This window comes from Oncorhynchus tshawytscha, linkage group LG09, assembly GCF_018296145.1.
Source record: "Oncorhynchus tshawytscha isolate Ot180627B linkage group LG09, Otsh_v2.0, whole genome shotgun sequence".
Classification (NCBI taxonomy): domain Eukaryota; kingdom Metazoa; phylum Chordata; class Actinopteri; order Salmoniformes; family Salmonidae; genus Oncorhynchus; species Oncorhynchus tshawytscha.
In genome coordinates, this window is record NC_056437.1 from 38,011,207 (window position 1) to 38,028,206 (window position 17,000).

A 17,000-nucleotide genomic window follows, 5' to 3' on the forward strand; every position below is an offset into this window, starting at 1 on the left:
TCTAACCACACCACAGGCTAGGGTTCTCTAACCACACCACAGGCTAGGGTCTCTAACCACACCACAGGCTAGGGGTCTCTAACCACACCACAGGCTAGGGGTCTCTAACCACACCACAGGCTATGGGGTCTCTAACCACACCACAGGCTAGGGGTCTCTAACCACACCACAGGCTAAGGGGTTTCTAACCACACCACAGGCTATGGGGTCTCTAACCACACCACAGGCTAGGGGTCTCTAACCACACCACAGGCTATGAGTCTCTAACCACACCACAGGCTATGAGTCTCTAACCACACCACAGGCTAGGAGTCTCTAACCACACCACAGGCTAGGGGTCTCTAACCACACCACAGGCTAGTGGTCTCTAACCACACCACAGGCTAGGGGTCTCTAACCACACCACAGGCTAGGGGTCTCTAACCACACCACAGGCTAGGGGTCTCTAACTAGACAAACAGGTACCGACCCCTGCTTGTGTTTGGAGGCTACATCTCATCTTTACAGGTTAAGGTCAGTTTGCTTGCTTCCCAGGGCTGTTTGGATAGTGCATCTGTGACAACACAGATTGCAGTTGCGTGTTGGGGGGCGGGGGTAGTGGAGGGCAGAGTGCAGCCCACCCTGGGCGAGGAGAAGGGGGCCACTGGAGGTCAGACGCTGGTGGAGACAAAGTGATCCAGTATGCTAATGAAGCCCAGTTAGTCTCTCCTACCAATGTGCTCTTTACCACTCGGTCGCTCTGGAAATGTCATCCCAATTGGCTTAAGGGTCTCCTCCCTCCCCCGCCCTCGAAAATGAAGCATTTCATTTGTATTCCTAATGGGATCTCTCATTGTCCTACCAGATCATGTCTGTGAAACCAAAGATGCTGTTTGGATACAGGTCGGACCGGCATCTTACTTGGTTACTTCCCAATGTGATTTTGGATTAATTCATGTTAATGATTGTAACATGTTATCAGTTTCATGAGAATAACTAAATGCCTGATGATCATGGTCTCTTTTGCAATGGTGTTGGGCCTATGGCTATACCTGACATTAATCAAAGCGCACAAGGAAAAGTACGTGAAGAGCAATTATTGCTTGGCAGCCATTGTTTATCATTGCTGTATAGTCAATTTTGCTCCTGACCCCACATTCTATTTATTTTTTATTTTTTAAATTTTGACCCCCTTTTCTCCCCAATTTCGTGGTATCCAATTGTTAGTAGTTACTATCTTGTCTCATCGCTACAACTCCCGTACGGTCTTGGGAGAGATGAAGGTCTTAACACAGCGTGCATCCAACCCGGAAGCCAGCACCAATGTGTCGGAGGAAACACTGTGCACCTGGTTAGCGTGCACTGCGCCCGGCCCGCCACAGGAGTCGCTGGTGCGCGATGAGACAATGATATCCCTACTGGCCAAACCGGATGACGCTAGGCCAATTGTGCGTTGCCCCACAGACCTCCCGGTCGCGGCCGGCTGTGACAGAGCCTGGGCGCGAACCCAGAGTCTCTGGTGTCACAGCTAGCACTGCAATGTGCCCTAGACCCCTGCGCCACCCGGAAGGCCCCTGTCCCCACATTCTGATGAACACACCACAGGCACACACACCACTGAGGTTAACCCAGCATGAAATATGCGAATCCCAACTCTACCTTTAGTGAGTGGTGGCCTGGAGATGGTGAGATGCAGGGGCAGGTTAAAGGAGGGTAGGCAGGGCATACACCACACAGCAGGTAAGCTAGGCACCTTTGCATGTGTCCATATCCTGGGACATGCCTGCCAGATGCTTCCCTTCACTACTGCTCAGTGTCCCTTTCCACAGCCAGAAGCCCAACTGGAAAATACACACACTCCATCAGTGCCTCTCCACTCTAATGTTATGCTACTCCACTGGAGTATACTGCACCCCCCAGTCTAGATATTTTGTTTTTATTTTGGACTTTGTTGATGCCACATGATGTATTGATCTGTGTCATGTTTTCTCTGGCTACACAGGTTTGAGAGAGCGAAAGGTCAAAGAGTCACCAGAGGGACAACAGCGTCTCTGCACCACACCCATGGGCACCAACTTGAAGGGCTCCCCTCCCCCTCCCTCCTCTCAGCTCCTCCTGCGCACTGGCTCAGGTGGTTCCTCCGACACCACCCCTGTCACTGCCGCCAATGGCACACACCACTTCTCGCCCACGAGTGGCGGGCTGGGTGGGCAGGACTTCTTCAGCCCCTCCTCTCTGGCGTCGGCGGGCACTGCTTTCCCCCTGGGGGGCAAGGTGGTGCTCAACTCCCTGCTGCAGCGCCAGCTCATGCAGACCTTTTACTCCAAAGCCCTGCAGGACTCCGTGTCCGCCTCCGGCCAGGCCCTGCTCTTCTCCCCTTCCAACTACCCCACCCATAACTCCCTTTCAGCCAGCCCCCTACCACCCCATCAGTCTTTGCAGTCGCAATCCCAGCACCCGTCAGCGGGCAGCCCGGATGTCAACGGCCTCGCCCCCTCGCCCAGCCAGTCAGAAGGGGCGGGGAGCGTCTCGGAAGGCGAAGACATGGACACGTCTGAGATAGCGCGTCAGGTCAAGGAGCAGCTGATCAAGCACAACATTGGGCAGAGGATCTTCGGCCACTACGTGCTGGGGTTGTCCCAGGGCTCGGTCAGTGAGATACTGGCCAGGCCCAAGCCCTGGAACAAGCTGACCATCCGAGGCAAGGAGCCCTTCCACAAGATGAGGCAGTTCCTGTCCGACGAGCAGAACATTCTGGCACTGCGCAGCATCCAGGGGAGGCAGAGAGGTGAGACTGACAGAAATGTATACACACACTTCACACATCAACTGCTCACACACACACACAACTGAGCACATATACACACATATTTTAGTGATGTCTTTGCCTCCAGGTGCTTTGCATCACACATCAAGTTCCAATTCCTAGGTGAGATATTTGTGATGAGTATAGAACGGTAACCTCGTATTTACCAGACTGATTACCACTGATTCCATTCATGTAAACACGCGAGATTAGGCTGCATGCGAGGCTAGTAGAACGGCCCCAGGTTCAGGCAGGTGTTCTGTTTCTGTGTTACAGTAGCTTCAGTATGGTCCTGCTGTGCTATCCCACAAATATATGTACTCAATGGGAAAATTGGTGCTGAATGGTACATTGAATGTTGTCAGACACACTGATGCTATTCAGATTAGCAAAAGACAAACTTCAGAACGTCCTCGTTCAATGTGATCCTCAGTTAGTGCATGACCCTAACCTTAAACCTTTGACCTCACAAACGGGGGCATTTTTGGTCACTGGTGGTAGCGCTGTCTCTTTAACAGACCTTTTGATGTCCCCCCCACACTTCAACAGTGTGGCCATAGCCCGGGCCCTTGATGAATGGACAGCGATCTTTATCGCTCCTGACGCCAGTCATGTCGCCTGCTAAAATGCCCAGATTAACCTCGCAGACATGTTCCCTTTCTGTTGTTATCGTCTTTCGCCTGTTGTCATAGCAACCGCCCCAGGAATCAAACCCGGTAGAGGGAGGGAGCATTTACAAGCTAGTCTATCAAGATGTCATCGTCACGCGCCACTCAGGGTTCCATCACTTAGCGCTGTCGGCCCACTGCTTTTTGCTATTGATTTTGTTACCGTCTTAAATGGCACATTGCCGCTTGCTGCTTGGGAATGCAGCCTGTACTGTTGAGTCAGTGAGTGGGAGGCAAGCTGATCCCGTCAGATTGCAGAGGAAGATCTGTCTGAATAGGCTCAAACAGCAGTCAATAACATGCATGTCTGGACAGGCAGTGGTGCAGAGGGGTGTGGAGTGTGTTTGTGCCAGTCATGCAGAACAGGATGTTCTGAGGATAGTGCTTTAAGTCTTCGAAGAAAGCATACCCCACAGTAGTGACAGTACACATGGCGACTCAGACTGTAGCTGCTCCCCCCTGCTGCAAAGCCCTCATTCTTCAACCCAAACTGCTCATAATGCGGACACTTTCACAAGCAATTACGTCAAATTTGAGACAGATTACAAAACGCCAACCTGTACATTGGGTTCCTATTAAATGACTCCATATTTCTCCTCTTTGCTCTCTCTTTCCTTCAGACCCCCCCCCGTAAATCTCTTGATCTCTTTGTATCCATCCCTCTGGCTGTGTCTGTTCCTCTGCTCTCTCTCTTTCTGTCTCTGGGTGAGGAACTGATACATTTGGAACTTGGTGCTCAGTCAGTAGCGTCACAAGGCCAGATGAGAGCTGCTGCCGTCAGCAGCCCTGGACGAGAGCGAGGCGAAACAGACTGGGTATTAGGAAACACGACCGCAGTCAAGACTCTCCGCGTTAAACGGCACAGGCCCACTTGGCAGTCAGGGCAGGGGTGATGTGAAAGTTTGCGCTCGGGCGAAATTAGTTCCCCTCTGTGTTAAAGCAGAGTAGTGAGTGTAGATGAATGTGCACACTGTTGCTCTGCACTCTTGTCTATTGTACTTGTTTGGACGGGCTTCAAGGAGTTGGTCTGGCAGCAAGCACCAAACCTGTCGGCCCAGGGGAGAAGTCCAACAGAAGTTTAATAGAATCATGCTGAGGAGAAATGTAATGTGGTTCTTATGCACTGTAGCTAGTAGTTCTGTTCCATTTCAATCATTTATGTTCTAAATAACTGAACACACAACTCACGGTCCAGTGAGTCCAAATCCCCATCAATGTCTGTTCTCGAATATGTGGAGAGTTTGACATGTGGGTTTGAATGGTAGAACATGTGGGTTGACTCAAGGGTTCTCAGAAGGCAGTTTAAGACTGTGTAGAGTGGTCTTCAATCCACTTTTGTTTCTGGCTGTTGGACAATAAGATACTGTTACCTACTACTGTGTGTATTACTTTGGCCAAAGTGTTAACAAAGAGCATGTGTGCGTTTCCAGGCATTGTATTTTGACATATTGAACCATATGGCTTCTAGCTATATTTGCGTTCTTAAGTAAGTCACTTAAAAGTTTTGTCCTTGTTGAATTGGTTTTGCCCAAATGTTAGGGTTTTTGCTCAGATGACTAGATGTTGAGGAGTTGGTCTAGTAATTGTAGATCTATAGCGCTATATAGCTAAGGCCCAGACTACCACCACCATATCCTGTCTGAATTTGAGTAGAATGAAGCTGCTCCTAGACACTGATCAATTGTCAATTTTGCGTTTTCACTCTAACAGTTCGGATTTAGGGAGAGTAAGCTGATCTTAGATCTGTTCCTAGGGGTTATATCCACCGCCATGTGGCAGTTCAGGGTTCTGACACTTATCTTATTTGTCGCCACTTGTTTTCCAACAGAGAACCCAGGCCAGAACCTGAACAGAGTGTTTCAGGAGGTTCCGAAGCGAAGAACCGGCTCCGAAGGCTCCTCGAGGCCAGGTCTGTTCTTTGCCTTCCCATATCGTGGTTGGTTTAGTGTTTTGGTCGGCTTTTATGTTGTACAATTTGTTGTGTCATTTAGCCATTGTCAAAGTCACTCTACCACTTCTGGCCTGGAGTCTGGTTGAAAATAAAGGGAGGAGGTTGATGTTTACCCTAACCACTGATACAGGGTCAGATATTTTTTCTTCCCCATTAAGGGGTTGGTTTATCTGATCCTAAATCTGTGGTTAAGGACACATTCTACCTCAGGCGAAAAAACGGGATTAGGCAGACGTGAAGGGGGTTATAAAGGCACCCTTTCCACGCATAGGGTGCGTCTTAAAACGTTCAGTCCAAACCAGCCCACGCAATCTCTCCCTGTCTGCCATCAGGGCGAAACCTCACTTGTCTAATTTAGGCTTTAAAAAGCTCCTTTATATGCTTTGCTATGTACTTTCCCCAAACCCATGCAGTGTTTCATGCCTTATGAAAATGGCCATGGGTGTGGTGCTTACATGCAGTTTGGCACTTCGGAAGGCCACATACACAATCATTTTCAACCCCTTTTCCTTCACAGGCAGTGGTGGCCTTGACAAAACTGTCTAACTTTAAAAACAGAGGTCCTTAGAAAAACATAATAACATCCTGTCCCCATGACCCGGCAGCTGTGCCTGTACACCACCATGGTTGTGCGTGTGTGTATATCACTGTGTATGTGTGTGAGTTAGAACGTGCTTGGGGGGGGGGCTTACGGAGTCCCCCATCCTTGCCCTGTCTGACCCCTTTTTTGTCATGATTTACTTCCAGTTCACCCCCTGTACCCAGCTGCTCCCCCCCTCACTCACACACATGAGCGAGCGCGACCTTGCCCAATTACTCTGACCACTCACTCAGGACAAATGAGAGCGAGGAAGCCGGGAAGCTCGGGAGCCACGTTTGTCAGGCCCCTCCATGTTTAGCTCCAAACAGCAATTAGCCCTCACTTCTGAAGCCCATCCAAAACACCAGGTCTTGTGTTTCTTATGGAGTCTCTCCAAAGTCTGTTTTCCATTGTTGCGTAGGGTAGCTGGCTGGCTGGCTGCTGGAAGTGTTCTGTTCAGCGCTCATGAGGAACATGTGTAGCCGTGGCCTCTTGTGTTAACAGGATTGAGCTGTGTTGTAAAGGGAGCTCCCAGGGGAGTATTGCCGGCAGACACACACTGGTGCTGTTGCCAGGGTGAGCCATGGGGGTTTGATGTCAGAACTCACTGAAGGAGAAGGTTCAACGTCACCTTGGGTTCCTTTTAGACACGAGACAGTCAGTAGACTCAAACTTGAGACATTTTTACTGGATATTTATTGGAAAAGTAGCACTTTTCTCTAACTCCAAACATTCAGCTTTAGATTTCACTGGCTATGTTATGACTGTGAACCTGTGACATACTGTAGTCAAAAGTAAAATACTAGCAACATAGTGCCTTCGGAAAGTATTCAGACCCCTTGACTTTTTCCACATGTTGTTACGTTACAGCCTTATTCTAAAATTGCTTAAATATTTTTTCCCCTCATCACTCTACACACAATATCCCATAATGACAAAGCAAAAACAGGTTTTTAGACATTTTTGCTAATTTATACAAATAAAAAACTGAAATATCACATTTACAGAAGTACTTTGTTGAAGCATCTTCGGCAGCAATTACAGCATCTAGTCTTCTTGGGTATGACGCTACAAACTTGGCACACCTGTATTTGGGGAGTTTCTCACATTCTTCTCTGAAGATCCTCTCAAGCTCTGTCAGGTTGCTATTTTCAGGTCTCTCCAGAGATGTTTGATCGGGCTCTGGCTGGGCCACTCAAGGACATTCAGAGACTTTTCTCGAAGCCACTCCTGCGTTGTCTTGGCTGTGTACTTAGTGTCATTATCCTGTTGGAAAGTGAACCTTCACCTGAGTCTGAGGTCCTGAGCGCTCTGTAGTAGATTTCATCAAGGATCTCTCTGCCTCGATCCTGACTAGTCTCCCAGTCCCTGCCGCTTAAAAACATTCCCACAGCATGATGCTGCCACCACCATGCTTCACCATAGGGATGGTGCCAGGTTTCCTCCAGGCGTGATGCTTGGAATTCAGGCATAGAGTTCAATCTTGGTTTCATCAGACCAGAGAATCTTGTTTTTGAGTCTTTTGGCAAACTCCAAGCGGTCTTTCATGTGCCTTTTACTGAGGAGTGGCTTCCGTCTGGCCACTCTACCATAAAGACCTGATTGGTGGAGTGTTGCAGAGATGGTTGTCCTTCTGGAATGTTCTCCCATCTCCACAGAGGAACACTGGAGCTCTGTCTGAGTGACCATCGGGTTCTTGGTCACCTCCCTTACCAAGACCCTTCTCCCTTGATTGCTCAGTTTGGCCGGGCGGCCAGCTCTAGGAAGTCTTGGTGGTTCTAAACTTCTTCCATTTAAGAATGATGGACTGTGTTCTTGGGGACCTTTAATGCGGCATAAATGTTTTGGTATCCTTCCCCGGATCTGTGTCTCGACACAATCCTGTCTTGGAGGTCTACGGACAATTCCTTCGACCTCGTGGCTTGGTTTTCTTTCTCTGACATGCACTGTCAACTGTGGGACTTTATATAGACAGGTGTGTGCCTTTCCAAATCATGTCCAATCAATTACATTTACAACAGGTCCATTCCAATCAAGTTGTAGAAACCTCTCAAGGATGATCAATGGAAACAGGGTGCATCTGAGCTCAATATCTAGTCTCATAGCAAAGGGGCTGAATACTTATGTAAATAATGTATTTCTGTTTTTTTATTTTTAATACATTTGCAAAAACGTCTAAGCTTGTTTTCGCTTTGTCATTATGGGGTAGTGTGTGTAGATTGCTGAGGATTTATTACATTTTTTAAAATCTAAAAATAATGTAACTAATGTAATGTAACAAAATGTGGGAAAAGTCAAGGGGTCTGAATACCTTCCGAAGGTACTGTATATTAATTGCCCAAAGATTTTATCACCCCCGTTGCCTCCTGCCATCCCTCCCTTTGGTACAGTCCATTGACCCCTGACCTTTTTTGCACTTCCCTAGGTAACATCACCACGCGGATCCGCACCTCGGAGAGTGGCTCAGATGAGGCCATCAAGTCCATCCTGGAACAGGCCAAGAGAGAGCTGCAGGTTCAGAAGGCTGGTGAGTGGCTGCTCTCTCTCTGAGGGACACGACTCTACAGCAGGAGCTGCTTAGATTTTCTATCTATTGATAGAGCTAAAATAATTTACCTCAACCCAACTTCAACCCTGCTGTATAGTTGCCTGATGCTTCTTGTCTGACCCCCAACCGTCATACCACACTGCATGCCCCTTGAACAGAAATTATAGGGATGCTGGGCATTTACAGTATAAAGAGTTTCCTTCCCAGGGTTTTGACCTCATACAGCCCGTGAAGTGGATGAACATACAGTAGGATGTGATGTGGTTGACTCAAGCTTTCCCCATTTGTATCTTATTGGTCATACAATTATTCTGAAATTACCAATGCCATAACTAATGCCAAACCGTGCTAGTGACTGCCCCATACACTGCCTTTAGAATGTCTAAGAGATGTCCCTCGTGCTAACCCCCTCTTGACGCCGTGCCACCCACTACAGATGGTGTGGAGGACAGACAGCGACGACAGACAGGTTACCCCCGAGGCATGGGCAACTATTTTGCAAAATATGCACAAAGTCTCAGACTTGGTGAGGAATGGATTTAACCTTACACACTGTGTGGCCCCACACCGGGAATATACAAGCCAAGTACAGACTGCAAGACCACCTTTTTCTGTCAGGGAGGGAGAATACATTTCCTTGACCGTCCATGTCTTAAATCTAAGGGATATGGTTCTACTAGGGAGCAGTTATTTTAGCCTCAAACACATTAGAAAGACAAATGTGGCTGTATTGAAATTCTTAAGTGATGGACTGTTATTGTATAAATTATCAAGCACTTAGAATATGTTTATAAGAAATCACTTATTTTCAAATGTTACGTTTTCCTTTTGTTTTGAACTTCAGACATCAAACAAAAAATCCCAAACCTCACATAATTCTTCTCTACTTCAAACAGTGTGGCCATGGAGCGTCATTTGAGTTTGAGTGCAGATGGCGTTCGTAGCCTTGTCTGATGATGTCTATCCTCTCTGTCTCTCCCTGCTGTAGACTCGTCCCAGCCCCCTCCCTCGTCCAGCATTGGTGGTGGTGGAGGTGGTATCGGCTCAGGTGGATCCTCCAGCTCAGACGAGACCATCCGCTCCATCCTAGAGCAGGCAAGGAGAGAGATGGAGGCCCAGCAGGCCGCCCTAGAGCCCATCCTCAAGGCATCCTCCATGGGCCCCTCCGACCTGGCCCTGCTCTCCCCCAAACTCCTGGGCGCGCCAATCCTCCCGGCCTCCTACTCGCCCCTGGCCCTCTCCCTCAAGAAGCCCTCCATCCCCCCAACCTCCTCTCCCTCCTCCCTCCTGGATTTCCACTCTGCCATGGTGAAGAAGGAGGCAGGAGAAGTGGTGGGAGAAGGCGGGGGAGGAGGAGGGTTGCTAATGGATGGTGGGACCAAGCAGGGGCGAGGCTCCTGGAGGGATCAATGGTGGAGCAGTATGCACCCCGGGGGGCAGGGAGCCACGGCAAGCCTGAATGACGATGTGCGTAGTCAGGAGGACAACAAGGAGGTACAATAACATTAATACCACACACACTCTCTGCCTTCATGACCTCTCTCTCACCTCCGAACCACAGTGGGCCAGCCACAATGTTCAAAATGTTTTGAGAATGTGTCATATCATTATAACTCATCACTGTTCTACACACAAGGCTCATTCCCTCTGATGGAACATATACATGCTGTTCGTGTAAGTTATTAGCTACTTCTCCTTAAACTGCTGAGATTTGTTATGCACTACTGTCGTTTTTGTTGGTTGCCATCACTCAAATCAGCTTCTGACACAGCCCTTGTGCAACTGAAATGTATCTGGAAAGTGGTATTAGAAGACAGAGGGCCATTGTCTATGTTCATCTGTAGCGTGCAGCTGCTCCACTCAGGACGAGGTGCTCGGAGTGCGTATCTGTGTGTGAGGTCTATGTCAACACCACAAACCGGATATTAGGCTCGCAGCTCTCAGAGGCAGAACATGGCCTAACCCAGCAACTCATGGGAGCTACGTTTCTTCACAACATTGAAATCATCGCCATACTCTCTCCCCCCTATCTTCTGCTCCACATACCCTCCCTGGATCCATTCAATGACAGTGGCTGTGTCCTACTTCTTTATATGGGGAAGAGAAGCCACCTACCTTCCACTCATGCCTATTCATAGCCGGCGACAGCTTGACGTTAGCGTTAGAGGTTAGCGCCCTACCTCCACAGTGACTGTGCCATTAGCAATTAGCTGTTAGCCTTTAGTGGCCAGCCCCATCCCCACTTCCCCACTGACTGTGCCTCTCTGTGTCTCCGCCAGAAGCCTCCCCGGCTGGCCGGCTCATCCTCGGTGCTGGCACCCTCCTCCGTCTCCATCTCCTCCTTGGACTACTGGAAGGACTGGCCCCGGGCCGAGTCCCCGTACTCCCAGGCCAGCTCTGAGCATGGCGGGGGCACCAAAACCCAGGGGCCCAGCCGCGCCGACACACCCCAGAGCAGTCTCTCTCCCCTAAACTTGGGGCCTCTGGGGTCCCTGTTGACCCCCACAGCTAAACAAGCCAAGCCTGTGGTGGCGCCGCTCACTCCTGAGCAGTACGAGTTCTACATGTACCAAGAGGTGGACACGGCCGAGCTCACGCAGCAGGTCAAAGACAAGCTGGCCAAGAACGGCATCTGCCAGCGCATCTTTGGAGAGAAGGTGTGCAAGACACCCTACCGCCCCATACCCATGTCCTTATACTGCCTGATATACCCATCCTACGCCAGTTTCGCGTCAACTCACATCCCCCCCTGTAATACTGCTCCACTTGCCTCTCTCCCTTCCTGTCATTTCCACCCAACTGCCCTCCACCCTCAGTCAGCACATTTCAAAACTGGGTGTCCTATGCTACCTCAGCTCTGTGTTATAGTGTGTTTGCTTAATGAATCCATTCATACGTGTGTAAATAGATTTGTGTGTAAACAGGAAACCGTCACCTTTGACATAAAACGTATGTGATCCTCTAAGCTTCAGTTGTCACATCCATTTAAAACACATCTAAGCCTGTGTCTCTCTCAGCACTCAGCTAGTTAATAGCATTGGGCTGCCAACCAGGATTCCACCAACAAAAACTTCTTTATACACCCTGTTGGTACAAACTAAAGCAGATGGTGTCAGGGTGTACAGTACAGATCTCAGTGGTTTGAAGGAATAAGTGCATGATCTCAGTGCATGAGTGTTTGTAATTGGGTGATTACATGCCAGCATGTCCCGAAAATATTTTTGGTATCACAGATTGTTCTGGCAATTCTCAGATAATAACTTCATTTTGGGGGGGGGTGTTTAACATGTGTTTTACATTTGTATCACCATTTTTGGGGGAGAAATCATGACGAAAGTTGAGAGGCTATTCTAGGCCTTTTTTAGACATGTACATGCCTCCTAGACCCTTTGATCATTGAAATCGTACATGATACAGACAACATATTGGTGTCATTATACTTCTTGTAGTGTGCTCTCAAGTATGCAGTATGTCTATATATGAAATAAAATGTATCACATGAATTTATTCAAACAATATACTCTTCAAACACATTTAATTTCCAGAGTGACTCTCTGTTACTGTTAATGATATGACCCATTTTATATGTAGAAATTACATTATAGGTCATTAACCAATCACAGCCCTCCTGTAGGATTGCACATTCAGCAAATCACCAGCAGAGGGAGTTGGCTTTGAACCCATTTTCCCATTCACTGTTTTGGTGGTGGTGATAAAATGTATCATAACTTTAAAAGTAGCAGAAAGCCCACTCTGGAAATGTGATGTACTTGTAGATTATATTGTTTAATACAATATGCATAAAAATGAAGAAAGTCAACAAAAAAAAGGGTGCTTTTGAGATATTCATATTTATAGTTTTAATGTTGGATAAATTCATGAGTAACATTGTATTTCAGAATGTAGCAATATTCCATAATTTAGCGCTCACTATTAGGAGTATGTTGACACCAAGGGGTTGTCTATGTCATGTACGGTTCACGGATCATTGGGTCTTACCACTTTCATCATGATTTTCTCAAAAATGCTGTTACATATGTAAAAAGCGTATAAAAACATCCTTCATCCCAATAAAGTTTCTATGTGAGAATTTCCAGAAGGAAGATATTTTCGGGCCATGCTGGCATGGAATTGACCAATTGTCGATATGCAATGTATAGTAAGGACAATTGTTTCAGCTTTCTTTTTAACTCTATCCTTTTGTTTGATTACTGTAGCTAATATTATGCTTTAATCTGGCATGTGTTCTGAGCAGTGTACTTACACATTAGTGTTGTTTTACTGTGATGGCGTGCTCAGATATATAAAAATATTTATTGACTGACGTATGTGTGTCTGTCTGTGTGTGCGTGCGTGTTACAGGTGCTGGGCCTGTCTCAGGGCAGTGTGAGCGACATGCTGTCCAGGCCCAAGCCCTGGAGCAAGCTGACCCAGAAGGGCCGAGAGCCCTTCATCCGCATGCAGCTCTGGCTCAACGGAGAGCTGGGCCAGAATGTCCTGCCCTTACAGGGCCAGCCACAAGGTAAACACACACACACTGGACATGCACACCAGGCATACACACACACTGCTAGAACATACTGCACCTACAGGGCCAGCCACAAGGTAAACACACACACACTGGACATGCACACCAGGCATACACACACACTGCTAGAACATACTGCACCTACAGGGCCAGCCACAAGGTAAACACACACACACACTGGACATGCACACCAGGCATACACACACTGCTAGAACATACTGCACCTACAGGGCCAGCCACAAGGTAAACACACACACACTGGACATGCACACCAGGCATACACACACACACTGCTAGAACGTACTGCACCTACAGGGCCAGCCACAAGGTAAACACACACACACTGGACATGCACACCAGGCATACACACACACTGCTAGAACGTACTGCACCTACAGGGCCAGCCACAAGGTAAACACACACACACTGGACATGCACACCAGGCATACACACACACTGCTAGAACATACTGCACCTAAAGGGCCAGCCACAAGGTAAACACACACACACTGGACATGCACACCAGGCATACACACATACTGCTAGAACATACTGCACCTACAGGGCCAGCCACAAGGTAAACACACACACACTGAACATGCACACCAGGCATACACACACACTGCTAGAACATACTGCACCTAAAGGGCCAGCCACAAGGTAAACACACACACACTGGACATGCACACCAGGCATACACACACACACACTGCTAGAACATACTGCACCTACAGGGCCAGCCACAAGGTAAACACACACACACTGGACATGCACACCAGGCATACACACACACTGCTAGAACATACTGCACCTAAAGGGCCAGCCACAAGGTAAACACACACACACTGGACATGCACACCAGGCATACACACACACTGCTAGAACATACTGCACCTACAGGGCCAGCCACAAGGTAAACACACACACACTGAACATGCACACCAGGCATACACACACACTGCTAGAACATACTGCACCTAAAGGGCCAGCCACAAGGTAAACACACACACACTGGACATGCACACCAGGCATACACACACACACACTGCTAGAACATACTGCACCTACAGGGCCAGCCACAAGGTAAACACACACACACTGGACATGCACACCAGGCATACACACACACTGCTAGAACATACTGCACCTACAGGGCCAGCCACAAGGTAAACACACACACACTGGACATGCACACCAGGCATACACACACACACTGCTAGAACATACTGCACCTACAGGGCCAGCCATAAGGTAAACACACACACACTGGACATGCACACCAGGCATACACACACACTGCTAGAACATACTGCACCTACAGGGCCAGCCACAAGGTAAACACACACACACTGGACATGCACACCAGGCATACACACACACTGCTAGAACATCCTGCACCTACAGGGCCAGCCACAAGGTAAACACACACACACTGAACATGCACACCAGGCATACACACACACTGCTAGAACGTACTGCACCTACAGGGCCAGCCACAAGGTAAACACACACACACTGGACATGCACACCAGGCATACACACACACTGCTAGAACGTACTGCACCTACAGGGCCGACCACAAGGTAAACACACACACTGGACATGCACACCAGGCATACACACACTGCTAGAACGTACTGCACCTACAGGGCCGACCACAAGGTACATGTGTACACAGAAGAAGGAAGCCTGTACAGAATAAGAAAAATCCAAAACATGCGTCCTGTTTGCAACAAGAAACTAAAGTATACAGAACAAAAATATTAACACAACATGTAAAGTGTTGGTCCCATGTTTCATGAGCTGAAATAAAAGATCCCAGAAATGTTTAATCGGAACAAAAATATTATTTCTCAAGAATATTGTGCACACATTTGTTTACATTCCTGTTAGTGAGCATTTCTCCTTTGCCAAGATAATCCATCCACCTGACAGGTGTACCATATCAAGAAGCTGATTAAACAGCATGATCATTACACAGGTGCACCTTGTGCTGGGGACAATAAAAGGACACTAAAATGTGCAGTTTTGTCACACAACACAATGCCACTAATGTATCAAGTTTTGAGGGAGAGTGCAGTTGGCATGCTGACTACAGGAATGTCCAGCCGAGCAGTTGGCAGAAAATTGAATGTTAATTTCTCTACCATAAGCCACTGTCCATCCGGCCTCACAACCGCAGACCACGTGTACGGCTTCGTGTGGGCGAGCAGTTTGCTGATGTCAACGTTGTGAATAGAGTGCCCCATGTTGGGTTTATGGTATGGGGTAGGCATAAGCTACAGACAACAAACACAATTGCATTTTTTCGATGGCAATTTGAATGCACAGAGATACCGTGACGAGACACAATCCTGTCTCGAAGCTCTACAGACTAGTCCTTCAACCTCATGGCTTGGTTTTTGTTCTGACATACACTGTCAACTGTAGGACCTTATTTAGACAGGTGTGCCTTTCCAAATCATGTCCAATCAATTGAATTTACCACAGGTGGACTCCAATCAAGTTGTAGAAACATCTCAAGGATGATCAATGGAAACAGGAAGCACCTGAGCTCAATTTTGAGTCTCATCGCAAAAGGTCTGAATACCTATGTTAATAAGGTTTGCAGAACATTTGCACATATTTCTTTTAAGAGTAATGGGTAAATGTTGCACAATCCAGATGTGAAAAACTCTTAGAGACTTAAACAGAAAGTCTCACAACTGTCATCGCTACCAAAGGTGCTTCTACAAAGTATTGACTCAGGTGTGTGAATTAGATATTTCTGTATTTCATTTTCAATACATTTGCAAAATTTTAATTCATTATGGAAAATTATGGGATATTGTGTGTAGATGGTTGAGAAAAGAAAACAATTGAATACAGTTTGAAATCAGGCTGTAACACAACTAAATGTGGAATAAGTCATGGGGTATGAATACTTTCATATGCGTGTGTCTGCGTTCATGCCCGTGTGTGTGCATACATCCACCTACAGTGGTTCCTGAATGAACAGTGGTTCTTCATGCCTGTGTGTGTGCATACATCCACCTACAGTGGTTCCTGAATGAACAGTGGTTCTTCATGCCTGTGTGTGTGCATACATCCACCTACAGTGGTTCCTGAATGAACAGTGGTTCTTCATGCCTGTGTGTGTGCATACATCCACCTACAGTGGTTCCTGAATGAACAGTGGTTCTTCATGCCTGTGTGTGTGCATACATCCACCTACAGTGGTTCCTGAATGAACAGTGGTTCTTCATGCCTGTGTGTGTGCATACATCCACCTACAGTGGTTCCTGAATGAACAGTGGTTCTTCATGCCTGTGTGTGTGCATACATCCACCTACAGTGGTTCCTGAATGAACAGTGGTTCTTCATGCCTGTGTGTGTGTGCATACATCCACCTACAGTGGTTCCTGAATGAACAGTGGTTCCTCAACTACGTTTTGAGATGATGCCGCGGGACTTAAAGGTAATTTGTGGTTTAGTACGGTACCCTGCATCACTGCTTCATTGCTCCAGACCACCACAAGAGGGAGTTAGAGCGCTATTATGCTTTTGGGTACAGTGTAAAGTGTTGGTCTCGCTACGGTATCTCTCACTGAATGAATGGGCGATATAAACCAAATAGAAACTTAGAATTGTCCACGACTTCACAATTGAATTTGAATTAACTGAATGAAGAGGAAGAGGGTGATAAAAACAATAGTGTAAGAATTGCTATTCCTCTGTCCTGCACGCACACCCAAAAAATACACTGTTTTTTTTGTTTCTACTTGGTCAGAAGAAGCTGTAACTTTACTGTGGCATATTACTTAGTAAAATTGTTACGCTAAGGTTTTTATTCTAAGTGAATTTAAAATGTTAATTTATATTCCATGATTTTCTTAAAATATATGTGTTGCCTGAATATAGGCAGCAAGTGATGTCTGCTAAGTAAACAAGTTGATGGCAC

The 17,000-nt window shown here is 47.4% G+C and overlaps 1 protein-coding gene across 5 annotated transcripts in view; it reads left to right on the forward strand.

Annotated features, from left to right (window-relative positions):
• The window catches only part of LOC112257918 (homeobox protein cut-like 1), a 266,499-nt gene that overhangs the window by 217,830 nt on the left and 31,669 nt on the right, over nt 1-17,000 (forward strand). The window contains exons 14-20 of one of the 5 annotated variants that reach the window (XM_024431855.2): nt 1,982-2,767; nt 5,282-5,362; nt 8,410-8,511; nt 8,969-9,058; nt 9,521-10,026; nt 10,812-11,189; nt 12,895-13,054. In XM_024431855.2, coding sequence (XP_024287623.1) covers nt 1,982-2,767; nt 5,282-5,362; nt 8,410-8,511; nt 8,969-9,058; nt 9,521-10,026; nt 10,812-11,189; nt 12,895-13,054 — 2,103 coding nt within the window. The remainder of the gene's footprint in view (nt 1-1,981; nt 2,768-5,281; nt 5,363-8,409; nt 8,512-8,968; nt 9,059-9,520; nt 10,027-10,811; nt 11,190-12,894; nt 13,055-17,000) is intronic. The other 4 variants (XM_024431859.2, XM_024431858.2, XM_024431857.2 and 1 more) reach the window with 4 other exon arrangements.